General features: G+C 33.9%; 1 protein-coding gene across 2 annotated transcripts in view; it reads left to right on the top strand.

Annotated features, from left to right (window-relative positions):
• Positions 1-14,860, top strand: part of pnt (ETS transcription factor pointed) — a 209,215-nt gene that overhangs the window by 37,102 nt on the left and 157,253 nt on the right. For both annotated transcript variants that reach the window (XM_070105523.1, XM_070105522.1), the window contains exon 3: positions 124-223. In XM_070105523.1, coding sequence (XP_069961624.1) covers positions 124-223 — 100 coding nt within the window. The remainder of the gene's footprint in view (positions 1-123; positions 224-14,860) is intronic.

The following is a 14,860-nucleotide window of genomic DNA, read 5'->3' on the forward strand; positions in this document are numbered from 1 at the left end:
TTTGTAATTTTGTTACCTTTTTTGTTGTACAAAATGCTAGTTTTCAAAAAGAAAATCTTAGTTTTATTTATTACAGCAACTTGGTTTTATTATAAATATATAAATAAATTTTTTTTTTTTCAGACAAATATCCGCATTAAAGAAGAGCCGGATGATGGCACCAAAGACATACCACCGCCAATGTGCAGTTTATCGGATATGTCCGATCATGAAGCGTCAATCGGTGAGTGAAAATAAATTGTATTGAGATTTTCATGTACGAATAATACGTTTTAAGAAACTCATCAAATGATATATATTTAAATATGAGAAGTTCTACTGATTGTTAACTTTCATTGGAACGCTGTTAGAAATTAGTCGTCTATTTTATAAATAAAAAATACAATGTTTTTCCAATTTATCTGTTTAATATTTTATTTATGCGTCTGAGTGCTTTAGCTAGCACAATTTCTCGCATATATCTGATACGACTATATCACTAATATATATATGGATACAAGTATACTCTCCTGCTCCCATATCGGCTAATGTTTGCTTATTGCTTTGCAATTTTGTATTTATAAGTGTGTGTGTGTGTATGAGAAATTGCGCCATAATTTTATTATTGTTGTAAGTTGTTTTGCAGAGATTTCTTATATATCGTTTTTTCTTTTATGCATTTATGTATTTTTCTTATTTTTCCATTACGTACAGCGATAAGAAATTTCTTAGAAATCGTTTAGAACGCAAAAGTTTCTTTTTGTCATTCTTTTTCGAAGCGATTGTGTGGCTTCCAACCACTAGGGGCTGCCACCATAAATAAAATGTACATTCGTGGAATTTTATTCACGTTTATTTAGCACACAAACCTAATTAAGTTTGTTTAGTGGGTACATTGATGCTAAAAGATTTTCGATTTTAGGCAAATATATATAATATATCCATAGGTGTACATAAAACCATAAAGAAAAAGGAGCACGGAAAATTTAAAATTTTTTTTCCAATTTTTTAAATTTCTACCCTACAAAAGCCCTAATTAAATAGGATACAATCTAACACCATTACTTTAGTGGTGTTACCAACTTTTTACAATGCAATTCCAACTTTATAGCAAAACAATATTTAATTTAAAATCGTAAATTTTTTTTTGTGTTACTTATTTAAAATACAGAAACATTAATTTTAATGGAAAAAATAAACTTGCGACAAGCTCGTTATTTATTCAACATTTAATAATTAAAGGAATATACTTATATAATTTAAATATAAAATTCATTTTTATCAATTTGTTTTAATAAAATATTTCGAATGTTTGTTGTAATGTTTTTCCCAAATATGTCTGACATACATATCATTGTGTAAATCCTATTATAATAGTAATTGCCAATTTCATTAAATTGTTAACATTATTAGACGATGGCAACCCTAATGAAATGGGTTTCGAAATAATTGTTTCCTAAAGCGGTTTAGTTTGATACCCATATTGGATTCAGCCTATACTATGATGGCGATCCACACAAATTTTACTGCAATATCTGAGTTCGACTTAAAAAAATCTTAATTTTTAGAAAAAAATATATAAAAATGTATTTTTAAAATCAGTATGGCCATCAGCTAAAAATATAGTGTGCACATCTAAGCGCATTGCTATATAGCGGTCGTAAAAAGTTTGCAATTAAAAACGAAAATGTGTAATTTTTATTGTTGCTGCTTTTTTTTGTGAGAAGTGAACGAATTTGTATGATAAGATAAGCAATAACATTGGCGCTATTTAACAGAAAAACATACTACATATACAAAATATATCAAATGACGAAAATCGCAATATATATAAATACATACATATATTACACTTCTACATACATAGCAAAGTACGCACAACAGTAGAGTAAATACATGCTATGAGTATATATATATAACATGACAAACTTAAACACATTAAAAATGGAAAACAAAGGAGGAATGGAAATATAAAAATAATATTTAGTCGCATAATACGTCTTTTCATCATCAACGTCATCAACGTAGCAAAAAAAAAATCATTCAAAACGACACATATCTACATATAAATATGTATCCAACTTTGACCGAATACCCTTATACGTAGCGCATTCCTTCATTCATACATACCCTATAGGAATGATAAGTACCACCTGACGTAGATTCCGTAAAGTTCCTTTCGAATAAAATCAGTAATTAGACTACTGCAGAAGCCTTTGAAAAATTAAAAAAAAAAAGAAAACAATTTTCCTTTTTACCTCAATTTTTTCCTACAGGGCATGCATACCTTATTCACATTAATATATTTGTGAGTGTTTGCAGAAAACTATGTAAATTAAATATTTGCAGATTTTAAATGGTGTGTGGCGTAGATACGTACAAACAATCTTATTCGGCTGTACGAAATTTATGTCTGAATTTCAAAAAATAAATATTTCCAAATTGCGCTTTTTGAATTTAAAATCACTCAGCAAAAGTCGCATAGTGTTAATTTTAAAAAGTTAATAGTCTATACCAGAGATAAATGCCAACAGTTTCATTGCATTTAATACTGAACAAAATTGGATTCAAAAATACCATAAAGAGGTGACCAAATATTCCTCGGCGAGATCCAAACTAAGCAAGGCCACAAAGTCGACTTCTTGCTGGCTTATGTGACCGCACAATGAAATATAGGTCTTATGTTATACTTTTCAGCAATTTGCATTTTCAATGTCAAGGTTTTTTTGCCACGAAAAAGCTTCTGATAAAATCCTTAATTATTAGGTGGCTTGCTAAAAACTTGTAGTTCCCTTCATTCTTCGCACAACATCAAGACATACGCCACAAATGGGGGCATAGCTCGGCCAAATATACTTATAAATTCTTTGCACTCAAATGTCGAATAAAGTTTGACTATTTTTAGACTTTTGTTAAGTAAAGCATTTTATTAAAACTCTCGTATCACTGCACATTTCCGATTTCTTAATTTTTTATTTATTCATAATGCCACTAATCACTTTTGCTATTATTGTTGCTTATAATACCCTTTTTCAGTTCTAAAGTTTTCCATACATTCATAATTATTTTATGTACATTCATTTGCAAGTATATGTACATATATTGTATTTCCCGATTTTTTGTTTGTACCATTTGCTTTTATTAAAAGTCACGTCGTTTATTTCCGGTCTTCCAGCGCCAGCGTCGACCGTTTGCCCGATTTGCGTTGCTACAATCGTATTTGCATTTAAATAGTACCTATGTGGATATATACATATGTATGTATGTACATATAAGTACATACATATGTTCATGAAACTTACTACTGACAAGGCGGCGGTGGTGGGGTTAAATGTAAATTTCTGTTTGACATACGCAGTTTGACAATTCCCTAATAAATGTGATGGCATATGTTGTGCTCAATCTATGTCCATATATGTATTTATGTTTAGCAATCGTAAGAGCTCTAGTGCTAATCACTATTTTGCTCTTAAGCACTGCTACGATTTACGCTTGTGATTCCATTCAGAAATAAATTGCTAATAATGAAAGATCATGGAATAATCTTTGGGTTTACATGCACCCAGTAGGAATTTTTTGGCTAAAGGTACTCTCGTTTATGTTTCTTAAGGCTCAATAGGCAAACATGAATTCTGCGAACTATATTTTAACGCCAGAAATCTGAACTGAGAAACCTTATGCTACTCTTTCAAAAGTCTGAAGACAGTGTTTTTCTTTAAATTACATTTTCTCGCTAAGATTATCTAATGTGCTATTAAACATATGGTGTTTGTCTAATTTAGCTAAAGTGGTATTATCAGTCTGGAATTGGACGTTGTCGGAGTGACTTTATGTACTGCTTTAGCTGTTGTTTTGTGACCTCAAATCACTAGCGGAGGGAAGTGTTTACCGCCGCCAATTTTTGAGTTTCGAAAAAAGATATATGTCATAAATAATAAAATCTTTCAACTAAGGTAGAGGTCTATCAAAAGCTATGTTTGCAACAAAGAATTAAAAGTTTTTTTTTTGCTTCTAATGCTTTTAAGATGACTTTAAGCTTAAATTTCGTTTAAGTTTTCGATATATTGTATGAGGCAAATTTTCCACGAATCCACAAAGTTTACTGATGACTTTATGTCACCCAAATGCTTGCAGTTTTCATAAAGTAGATTCTTTAAAACACTTTCGCATGATCTTTAATTGGCTTCCTTATAGAAATTCTATGAGAAGTATAAAATATGATACCAACTGTTTGTCCAATTTTCTCTACACAAAATTCGTCAGCAAAGAATTAACTGTCAAACCCTTTCTGATCTGTCACATTTTGCAACGGTGTATTTTGCTATTGGGCCTTTACCACATAGACTATTAATTAAAATCCTATATAGTGTGCAATTGATCGAAAAAAATATAAACATATAGAGTTTTATTTTACTGACTCAAAACAGTATATAAAATAAGTACATGTAAAGATAGTTCTACAAGTATTATCAGAGTCGTATCTTTATCAAAGCACATTATTTCTTGATAATCAATCAACAACTTTAACTTAATGAAAGCGTAAACAAGTATTTAAAAAATACTATAAATAAATTACGTGTGTATATTGATATGTAATCTACATTTTCCTTTTTATACTCTCGCAACCTGTTGCTACAGAGTATAATCGTTTTGTTCACCTAACGGTTGTTTGTATCACCTAAAACTAATCGAGTTACATATAGGGTTATAGGTATGTATATAAATGATCAGGATGAAGAGACGAGTTGAAATCCGAGTGACTGTCTGTCCGTCCGTCGGTCTGTCCGTCCGTGCAAGCTGTAACTTGAGTAAAAATTGAGATATCTTTATGAAACTTGGTAGACATGTTTCTTGGTGCCGTGAGACGGGTGGTATTGCAGATGGGCGTAATCGGACCACTGCCACGCCCACAAAACGCCATGAATCAAAAACAAATAAATTGCCATAACTAAGCTCCGCAATAAGATACAAGACTGTTATTTGGTACACAGAATTCCATTAGGAAGGGGCATCTGCAGTTAGGATTTTTTTTAAAAAGTGGGCGTGGACCCGCCTCTAAAAGGTTTAATGAGCATATCTTCTAAACCGCTAATGCTATAATAACAAAATTCACTGGGCAAATGTTTTTAGTACTTCTATGGACGGTGTGAAAATAGTTGAAATCGGGTGGCAACTCCGCCCACTCCCCATATAACGGTACTGTTAAAAACTACTAAAAGCGCGATAAATCAAGCACTAAACACGCCAGAGACATTAAATTTTATCTCTGGGATGGTATGAGATGACTTTATAGGAACCGCGTTCAAAATTAGACAGTGAGCGTGGCACAGCCCACTTTTAGGTGAAAACCCATATCTTCGGATCTGCTTAACCGATTTCAACCAAATTCGGTGCATAACGTTATTTTCATATTTCTATGTTATAGTGCGAAAATGGGCGAAATCGGACTACAACCACGCCTATTTCCCATATAATAGCATTTTAAATTCCATCTGATTCTTTCACTTTCCACTATGCATATCAAGACACCATGATTATATCGGGGTAAAACTTTGCGTGAATAATACGTTTAAAGTATGCCACCTTGTGACCAAAAATTGTCTAAATCGAACCAAAACTGTTCAAGCCCCTAAGTACTAAATATGTGGACCCCAGTGCCTATAGTTGACCTTCTACCGAAAATATTAGTCAATCCACAAAGAAATCTCAAACGAGACCATTTGACTTTGCGAGAGTATAAAATGTTCGGTTACATCCGAACTTAGCCCTTCCTTACTTGTTTGTGTATACATTTATTTAGAATGTAAAGAGTGAGAGTTATCGCACTTTAGATTATCAATTAAACGTAAGTTTGTACTATATACCTAAACATTTATATTTTCAAGTATGAGTTTGTGATAATAGTCTTAATTTTTTGTGTCCTACTCGAAAAAACTTTAGATAATATTGTGAATTGTTTGTAAAACTACTGTAATGATTATATAATACGTGGTACATAATTATTTTAGTTGAGAATAAGAGAGAGATAAGCAGCCCACTTCATACCATTTACAATTTCTCCTCATTCGTAATCAAAAAACGTCATATGATGGAGGAGTGGTAAGAAAAAGTAAAGTTGATCATAGCTGTATGTTACCCAGTGATATTCTCTCAGATTGCTAGAAAAAGAACGATTCAATTGACTATTCTTTATAAGTATGTATATTTAGATACTTACTTTAGCTTTACATACGTGTTAAAAGCCTTGGCAGGTATGACTTTCAGAGCGTTCAGCTAATTTTAGTCTTTTCGGTTTCGTCCTATTTTTGGAGCGCCATTTGCTATTAGACAGTTTCAACGACGTCGTTTTTGTAAAAGATTTAGGTCTTTTGATACGAGTCCAACATTGACACGCTTCATTTCTAAAATATTAACCAATATGTGTTGAGTCGATCCTTGAAGATCTTGAGATTCTCCGCTATCTCTCACGAGCCAACACGATGATTTTTGATGTTATTGTCATTAACACATAACGACCATCACTGAATGCTTTGTGTCACTAAAATACCTGTGCTTGTGATAAATAAGACTTCCCAAAACATTTCTGCAACATTTACAACGACTCCGTAGCCGTGATTCCATTGGAAACTTCAAGCAAACAGGTTGTTCAAACTTTTTTCCTTTATAAAAACCGCCAGCCAAACTTTTTGCACCGTAAACAAATACCTAGCTGCTAAACATACGATAATAGACATACGGAGATCAAATGTTACATGATCATAAAAAATGTTCTACCAATCTATGAAAAAAATATTTCTAGATTCGGTTTGCCCCCAGTCCGGGTCATATTTGATCAGATAGTAGAACAAGAATTTCACAATTCCATAAGAGTAGAAAACACAAACAGAAATTCCGAAAAAACATTTTTACATACATGTGTGTATGTATATACATAGTATTTACCGTAAAACTAGGCACACATTTACATACATTATATGCAAAAGTCTTTTATCGCAATATTTCAATCTTAAACTTTTCAATGTCAACATAAAGTTCAGTGAGTCTACAGAAAAGATACATACGTACATAAATGACGTTATAGTTAGCACTATACATATATTTTATGGATTTGTAGTAGAAATATTTTCTTACGCTTTAGTTGAAAATTAAAAAGGTATCAATTAGCACTGAGTACTTTTGGTACAACCTACCTAAGAAATGTTGTATTTTCAGCCAAGAAAACTGAAATAAATATTTTTAACCTTTAATTTACCTATATTTAATAGACCAAAGACGGCAACAATAATGTTTAATGAAGTAAATAAATAATTTTATAAATTTAGGTAAGCCTCATTAAGGTGGCGTCTAAGGTCAAAATTGAGAAAGCAATGAAATGGTATACTACAAATTGTGCATATTATATGGAATGAAAAGTATTTTTTCACTTATTGAGTATTTTTAGTCAAAGAATACCAAAATGTTTCTTGTTTCGCTTTCTAATCCTGAGGATAATAAATTACTCAACTTTTCGAGTTGGTACTTGTTATTTTAGTGATATTTTATAGCTTTACGAAATTAAAATATTATTTACTTTTTAAAACGAAATCGTGTATGTCAGCTGCCGACCACTCTAGCCAGTAGCTCGTTCGTTTCGCTACTCTCTAAAGTTATAATAAGTATAAAGTTTGAAGAGTTTTATTCAAACTCACATAACATAGCACTGTTGAAGAACTATTATTAGAAATCAAATTTTGAGCAAAAACTATTATATTTTAGTGCATTTGTATTTATGTTTTTTGTACAGAATCCGAAAAATTTTATTTTTTTATATACAGATATTTTATCTACAAACAGAAATGTAAATAATTTTTGTTTTTTAATCTGGCGCATTCACGGGTTAAGCCAACCTCCTCACTAGCTATGTATGTATGTTACCTGTATTTGCCACTCAATGCTGGTGGTCTGACCGTTTGGCCGGGCGCCTCCTGTAGAGCCTCAGCGCATGTAGCTACAAAGACTGTCATTTACGAGCTCGCGTGTGTCGCCAAATTTTTCAGTTCTACGAGTACATTTAAATGAGCTAAGGTACCTACTAGAACGAGTGTATATACATATATGTATATATGTAATTATGGTAGATATGTATATTTGCCTACATCTGTACCCATTATTAATTTCTAAATAGCGCAACTCATGTAGTTACCCTTTGAAAATATCCACAAACGTTCATCTATAAATATAAATGTAAATGTAACACTGACATTTGTATTTTCATTTGAAAAGAAGAGGACTGAAAGCGTCTTATTTTTGCTCTTTTGAGTACTCACTAGCCATTTGTCACCTCATCTGCTTTTCGGCATAAGCTTGGGCACATGCTTTTAGGTAATGGGCTGTTATATATTACATATACAAATATCAAATAATGTAGATATATTTTTATTTTATTTTAATCATTTTATTTAGAAATTTTTTTTGGAAAAATTTGTTCATACAATATTTTTTATATACTCAATACTTTTTAAAATTTTAAGCTAACCTCTAAAAAGTTCTAGTTCTAGGAATAAGCCTGTATACATACTTCCCTCCACACATAAATATCTACGAAATACTATTGACCACTTGAGCTCTATGTATTTACACATACACAAGCATGCTTCATTCACCATTTAGTTTCACCTCATTTCAATTTAGCAATTCATCGGTTCACTGCGTGGCTACCTGCCCGAAAAGCTGCTCGTTTTAATGCGTTTAAACGCTTCTTGTTCAGATGATCGACAAATAATTCAATTCGACACATCTTAATTCGACGATGCGGGAGGCCTGTAAATGTTGATGGTCGTTTTTGATCGATTTCTTTTAAGCTCTTTTTTCACAATTCTTCTTTCATTTTTATATTTCATTACACAGTCGCCATTCGATTTCATTTTTATACTCTCGCAACCTGTTGCTACAGAGTATAATAGTTTTGTTCACCTAACGGTTGTTTGTATCACCTAAAACTAATCGAGTTAGATATAGGGTTATATATATATAAATGATCAGGATGAAGAGACGAGTTGAAATCCGGGTGACTGTCTGTCCGTCCGTCCGTCTGTCCGTCCGTCTGTCCGTCCGTCCGTGCAAGCTCTAACTTGAGTAAAAATTGAGATATCTTTATGAAACTTGGTAGACATGTTTCATGGTACCGTGAGACGGTTGGTATTGCAGATGGGCGTAATCGGACTACTGCCACGCCCACAAAACGCCATTAATCAAAAACAAATAACTTGCCATAACTAAGCTCCGCAATAAGATACAAGACTGCTATTTGGTACACAGGATCACATTAGGGAGGGGCATCTGCAGTTAAAATTTTTTTTAAAAAAGTGGGCGTGGTCCCGCCTCAATAGGTTTAATGTGCATATCTCCTAAACCGCTAATGCTATAATAACAAAATTCACTGGAAGCAAATATTTTTAGCACTTCTATTGACGGTGTGAAAATAGTTGAAATCAGGTGGCAACTCCGCCCACTCCCCATATAACGGTACTGTTAAAAACTACTAAAAGCGCGATAAATCAAGCACTAAACACGCCAGAGTCATTAAATTTTATCTCTGGGATGGTATGAGATGACTTTATAGGAACCGCGTTCAAAATTAGACAGTGGGCGTGGCACAGCCCACTTTTAGGTGAAAACCCATATCTTGAGATCTGCTTAACCGATTTCAACCAAATTCGGTGCATAACGTTCTTTTCATGTTTCTATGTCACAGTGCAAAAATCAAACTCGGACTCGGAAATCGGACTACAACCACGCCTACTTTCCATATAACACCATTTTAAATTCCATCTGATTATTTCACTTTCCACTATGCAAATCAGGCAACAATGACTGTATCGGGATAAAACTTTGCGTGAATAATGCAATTAAAGTATGCCACCTTGTGGCCAAAAATTGTCTAAATCGAACCAAAACTGTTTAAGCCCCTAAGTACTAAATATGTGGACCCCAGTGCCTATAGTTGACCTTCTACCGAAAATATCAGCCAATCCACAAAGAAATCTCAAACGAGTATACTATTTGACTTTGCGAGAGTATAAAATGTTCGGTTACATCCGAACTTAGCCCTTCCTTACTTGTTTTACGTTAGTTTTATAAATTTTAGTGAAAAAGATGGATACTATATTCATTTCAAACATATAATAATCATATACATAGTACAGACGTCAGCAGAAATTATGTTATGTTGGATTCAAAAGTGTTCAAAACAACTATTACAAAAACATACTATTATATTATGAAGCTGCTAAAAAGGCTAAAAATTGATAATCAGTACAGACATAAAATTGAAATTAATTCGGCCTGATAATATACAACAACAGATTTTTAATCATACAATGGTCTAAGATCCCTTAAAAATTGATTCGTAAACGTTGAGCACTTTTATGTGCTCTTCTCCCACGGATTACTACTAGAATGACTTCACTCGAAATTAAACATTAAAACTTGCTTTGGTGATCTACTTAGATCGTGGCGGCTGTTGTTGTTGCAACAGTAAAAGCAACTAATTTATTGATACTTGGGGATTAATTTTTTCTAGCTTCTAAGACTTTTACCGGAATAACTTTACTTGCTGAAATTTGTGCAAAACTGAAGTAGTCGGCGCTATTGAGACTTCCTTTTATAAATATTTTTCCTTTCTTGTTCTCTTATAAATAGGGCTTTTCCATATTAAAACAATATCGCTTTGGCTAAGGGCCTTCTTCTAAGAGGCTTATTCGACGGGGTTGGCTCTCGTTATCAGTCGATCGGAATCGTGATAATACTCATTCGGTTTGGAATTTCCACCGTTTTTTTATTTAATATAAATATTATATCTGATATTCAAAATTGAAGTTCCCATTTGCTTACAAAAGCAAAAAAATATAATATTTCTCAGAATATTTCTTTATTTATCTGCAAACTTTGTTATGAATTTGTCACTCGCACAACTAGCAGAGTCGCCGGACAGCTTGTACCCGTACGGTGGTCAGTACATGCATATATTATGTATGTATGTATATTGGGCAACCCATTGTCGCGGAAGCTCTCCAATTTACGCGCCACACGAGCTGGGCGCTCTCCCATAAGTGTATACAAATGTAGCAGCTTTTACTGCCGACACTACTGTGGCTCCATGCTGCCACTTTGCGCTGATATGACTACAGCGACTGCGGCGCTCACTCACTCGCTCTCCCTCTCACGGGGTCTAACTCTCAGTTGCTCCACCTTGTTGGCGATGGACAGCGAATGTTGGCGTAAGCGTTGGCGATCACGTTGCCAGCGCGCTTTTTGAAGGCTTAGATGTACTGACGAATATATATATACATATATATAAATTATATAAATAAATATATGTACAAGTTGGCGCGACTCTCCGATTATCTTTAGCGTCCATTGAATCATTCATTCAGTATACTTCATTCATAGTTTTGTGTGCTGCTTGTTTTTGTTGGCGATTCTCTTGGTCGGCTTCCCAAACACGTTCGTTTTCATTCAACGATGGGGGAATCGAGTTGTTGTTGTTGCTTTTATTTTTCTTCTTTGCCAATTTTTGTATTTATTATGTTCTTCTTTTTGTTGTTATTGCTATATCGCGCGATGCGCAGCTGTTGGATTAAAGTCATTTTTTTTTGTCTTTCGTTTTCTACTCTTTCCATCTTCGCCCAGCATTTTTTGTAGTTTTCTGCTTATCTGCTGTTGTTGGTAGTTGGCAAGTATTGTTGTTGTTTTCAGCAACATCGCGGATTTAGCTTGCAGTACGGACCTGCACACATACTTATCTACAGAAATGCAAGACAAGAGCGTTGAAGACGATTCTTTACGCCGGCATTGCCATTGACTTGCCGATCGCTACTTTATTTTCGTACTTCATTATGTTGCTGCATGCATGTCTAATACATATATATTTGTTGTTATATCATTTTTGTTATTATTTCGTTTTTACTTTTCTTTATGGTTGCAAGAAAAGCTGGTTCTTTTAGGTTTTTTTTTTCGTTTGCACTTATTCATTCATATGTTGAAGAAGCTTATACATATACATCTACAATATACTTGTATAAGATATTAGCGGTAATATGTTAAAATAGCTTAAGTCGATTTAAGCTAATGGAAACAATTTGATTATTTTGATCGACTTATTTGAGGCTCGCTGATGCTTCAATCAATGGTTTCATCCAGTTTTAGAAGCTCTTAATATAGCACGTCCTTTTGATCGTGCCAAACACGGATACTACTTTGGCTTGATGGATATTCGGCTTTGCTGTTGATTTATCTGGTTGGAAATGTTTTGCATTTAGGATTGTCGTAATGTATTAAGTTTTCATCACCAGTAACAATTTGATGCAAAAGCGAGTTCTTTTTGTAGCGTCATCTCTGACATGCCAAATCGTCTTTCAACGTCTCTTGGGTTCAATTTATATGGTACCCAATTTTATTGCTTTAAAATGTATCCGGCTGCTTTTAAATGTTTTGAATGACTGCTTGATTGACTTCCAAAGATTCTGTATGCTATTCTTGTGTTTGCCAACAATCTTCATCGAGTAATGCTGCCAGTTTCTCCTGTTTAAACTTTTCTGGCCACCGAGGACGTTCCTTCACATCCAAACCAAAATCACCAATTTTAAATCATGGAAACCATTTTTGTAACCAAGTATGATGACTGTCGGCCGTGGTTTTCTTCATATTACAGTAATGAAGAAGAATTCCCAGCAAAAGCACTTTCTCAGATACAAATTTGGACAAATTTGCTTGAAAAAGTTATTGTTGTTTACGCTCTAAATGAATGACATATGCTGAAAAATATGCACAAGGACAGTAGCTTCCCAATGCATGTTTGGAATATTGGAAAAGTGGGAAAATATTAAGTTCCATCATTTCTTGTCAAAGCACATGAATTAACTGGGCTTCGTGCCAGACCGTTAAGTTGACTGCTTTGACTTTTGACGAATAGAGAAATATGTCAAATAATCTACGTTTAGTCCTCATTGCTGAAATGAATTAAAACCTTTTCAGTCATTCAATTTACACTTAGTAAACGGCTACAAAAAATTCACGAGGAATGGAGACTATACATAAATTATGTATGTTATAAATAAGAGTTCACACTGCCTTAGTTTGATATCGGTCAGCTTATTTTCTGTATTCGGTATTCTGCCCTTGCCCTTAAAATTTTTTGAGCGCTATAAGACATCGGGTTAATTATACTGACCAGTATTCAGGGCACCACATTGGAACCACTCCATTAATTAATTTATAGTTTCCAAAGAAAAAACTGACGTACCACGCTTTTATCAATTTTCGTGCAAGTTATTTTGGTCATTGACCACTGATTATTAATTAAATTGAGGTAGTTGATTAAAAAAATGGTAAATTCAGTATAGACATCGTTATGGTGGTTAACATTAGCAGGGTTGCATTTTAATTAGTGCAAAATTAAAAAAGCCTCTGACTTATCGACATACCATCGTATAAATTTTTATTTTTTTTATATATTTCTTTGCTTCTTTTATTTTTTTTAGATTATTACTTTCCACTTTTGCTCAGATGTTTGTTCACTTGGACCATTTGCTCGCTACTCTTGTTCTTCTTCTATTCTTTGTATATTTTTATACGCTTCTTTTTGCAACATACGCAAATTTCGTTTCCATTTCTACGTTTGCGATCGATTTAAAGCATTTTCAGACACACTTTTGCATTTGCATACATACATATGTAACATATTATATATACTATACATACATAAATATGCACATCAGTGACTAGGAGGGAAGCGCTGACGCAAATTTGACTGATGGATCATGGCTGTTGCTGCGCGGCGCTCCCCATAGGCTGCCAGATTTTCTCATTCATTTATTTGCGACAAAATGTAGACACACATACACATATAATATATAAGTATCTGTGCATACGCAATTAATCCTATCTTACACGATGTTTGCTTGCGCTGCATATAAATGACAGTGCGACTCTCTATCTTTGCACACACACACACACACATGTGGACGTTCTTATTTTATTGCCCTCTTTTATTGCCACAGTGTCATTGTTGCTCTTTTCTTCTGTTGCTGTGCCCGGCACTCATAAGGAAACCGGCTTTATTACCTTGCCTCTGCACGACTGCGACTTGCCACATGCAACAAGCAGTGCCTGTAGGGGCGCCGTTGAGCAACTTATGCATACATACATACATTCTTGTAGGTAGTTGCTTAGTGGCCCCTTGGTAAGCATAAGTTGACTTTGCTATTGACCGTGGGCGATAGCTGTCCCAACAACAGCAACAACAACAATAACTGCTTGCAGCATGCAATCATGCCGCAGCAATATGATCGTCGTTGTCACTGCATGCGGACGCATTCACTTTTGTACGTCTGACTGTTAGACGCTGGGCGCGTCATGTTGCATGCATATGTGTGTATGTATGTATATGCATGCAGTCACTCATTCATATTCGTTGTGCCTTCCACTTGCCGAGTGCCCAAGTGCCTACTCACTGCATTTGTTTGTTTGTTTGTAATTATTACCGACTCCTGCGGTTCTTTACTTTTGCAGTTCCATTCATAATTCTACACTTTCGTTGCATATGTTTGTATGTATGCCATATTTCATAAATAATCGTATACCAATTACGTCATACGCAGAATATAAAAATGTTCAAGTTTCTAGATTCGAAATTGTAGTGAGAGTGATTTACTACTAAAAGTTCTCTGGTCTTATCAAGAAGAAATAATATAAAAAAAATACCGTTATTTGATTTTAGTGATTTCGAGACAATATATTTTTTGTATCTCAATATATCCCCAATTGTGTATAAGAAATCAACACAAGCTTATCCATACTGGGTCTATCTTACCCAAAGTTGAAGCTGTTGAGCCGACAAAAT

Source organism: Bactrocera oleae, chromosome 2 (assembly GCF_042242935.1).
Source record: "Bactrocera oleae isolate idBacOlea1 chromosome 2, idBacOlea1, whole genome shotgun sequence".
Classification (NCBI taxonomy): Eukaryota; Metazoa; Arthropoda; class Insecta; order Diptera; family Tephritidae; genus Bactrocera; species Bactrocera oleae.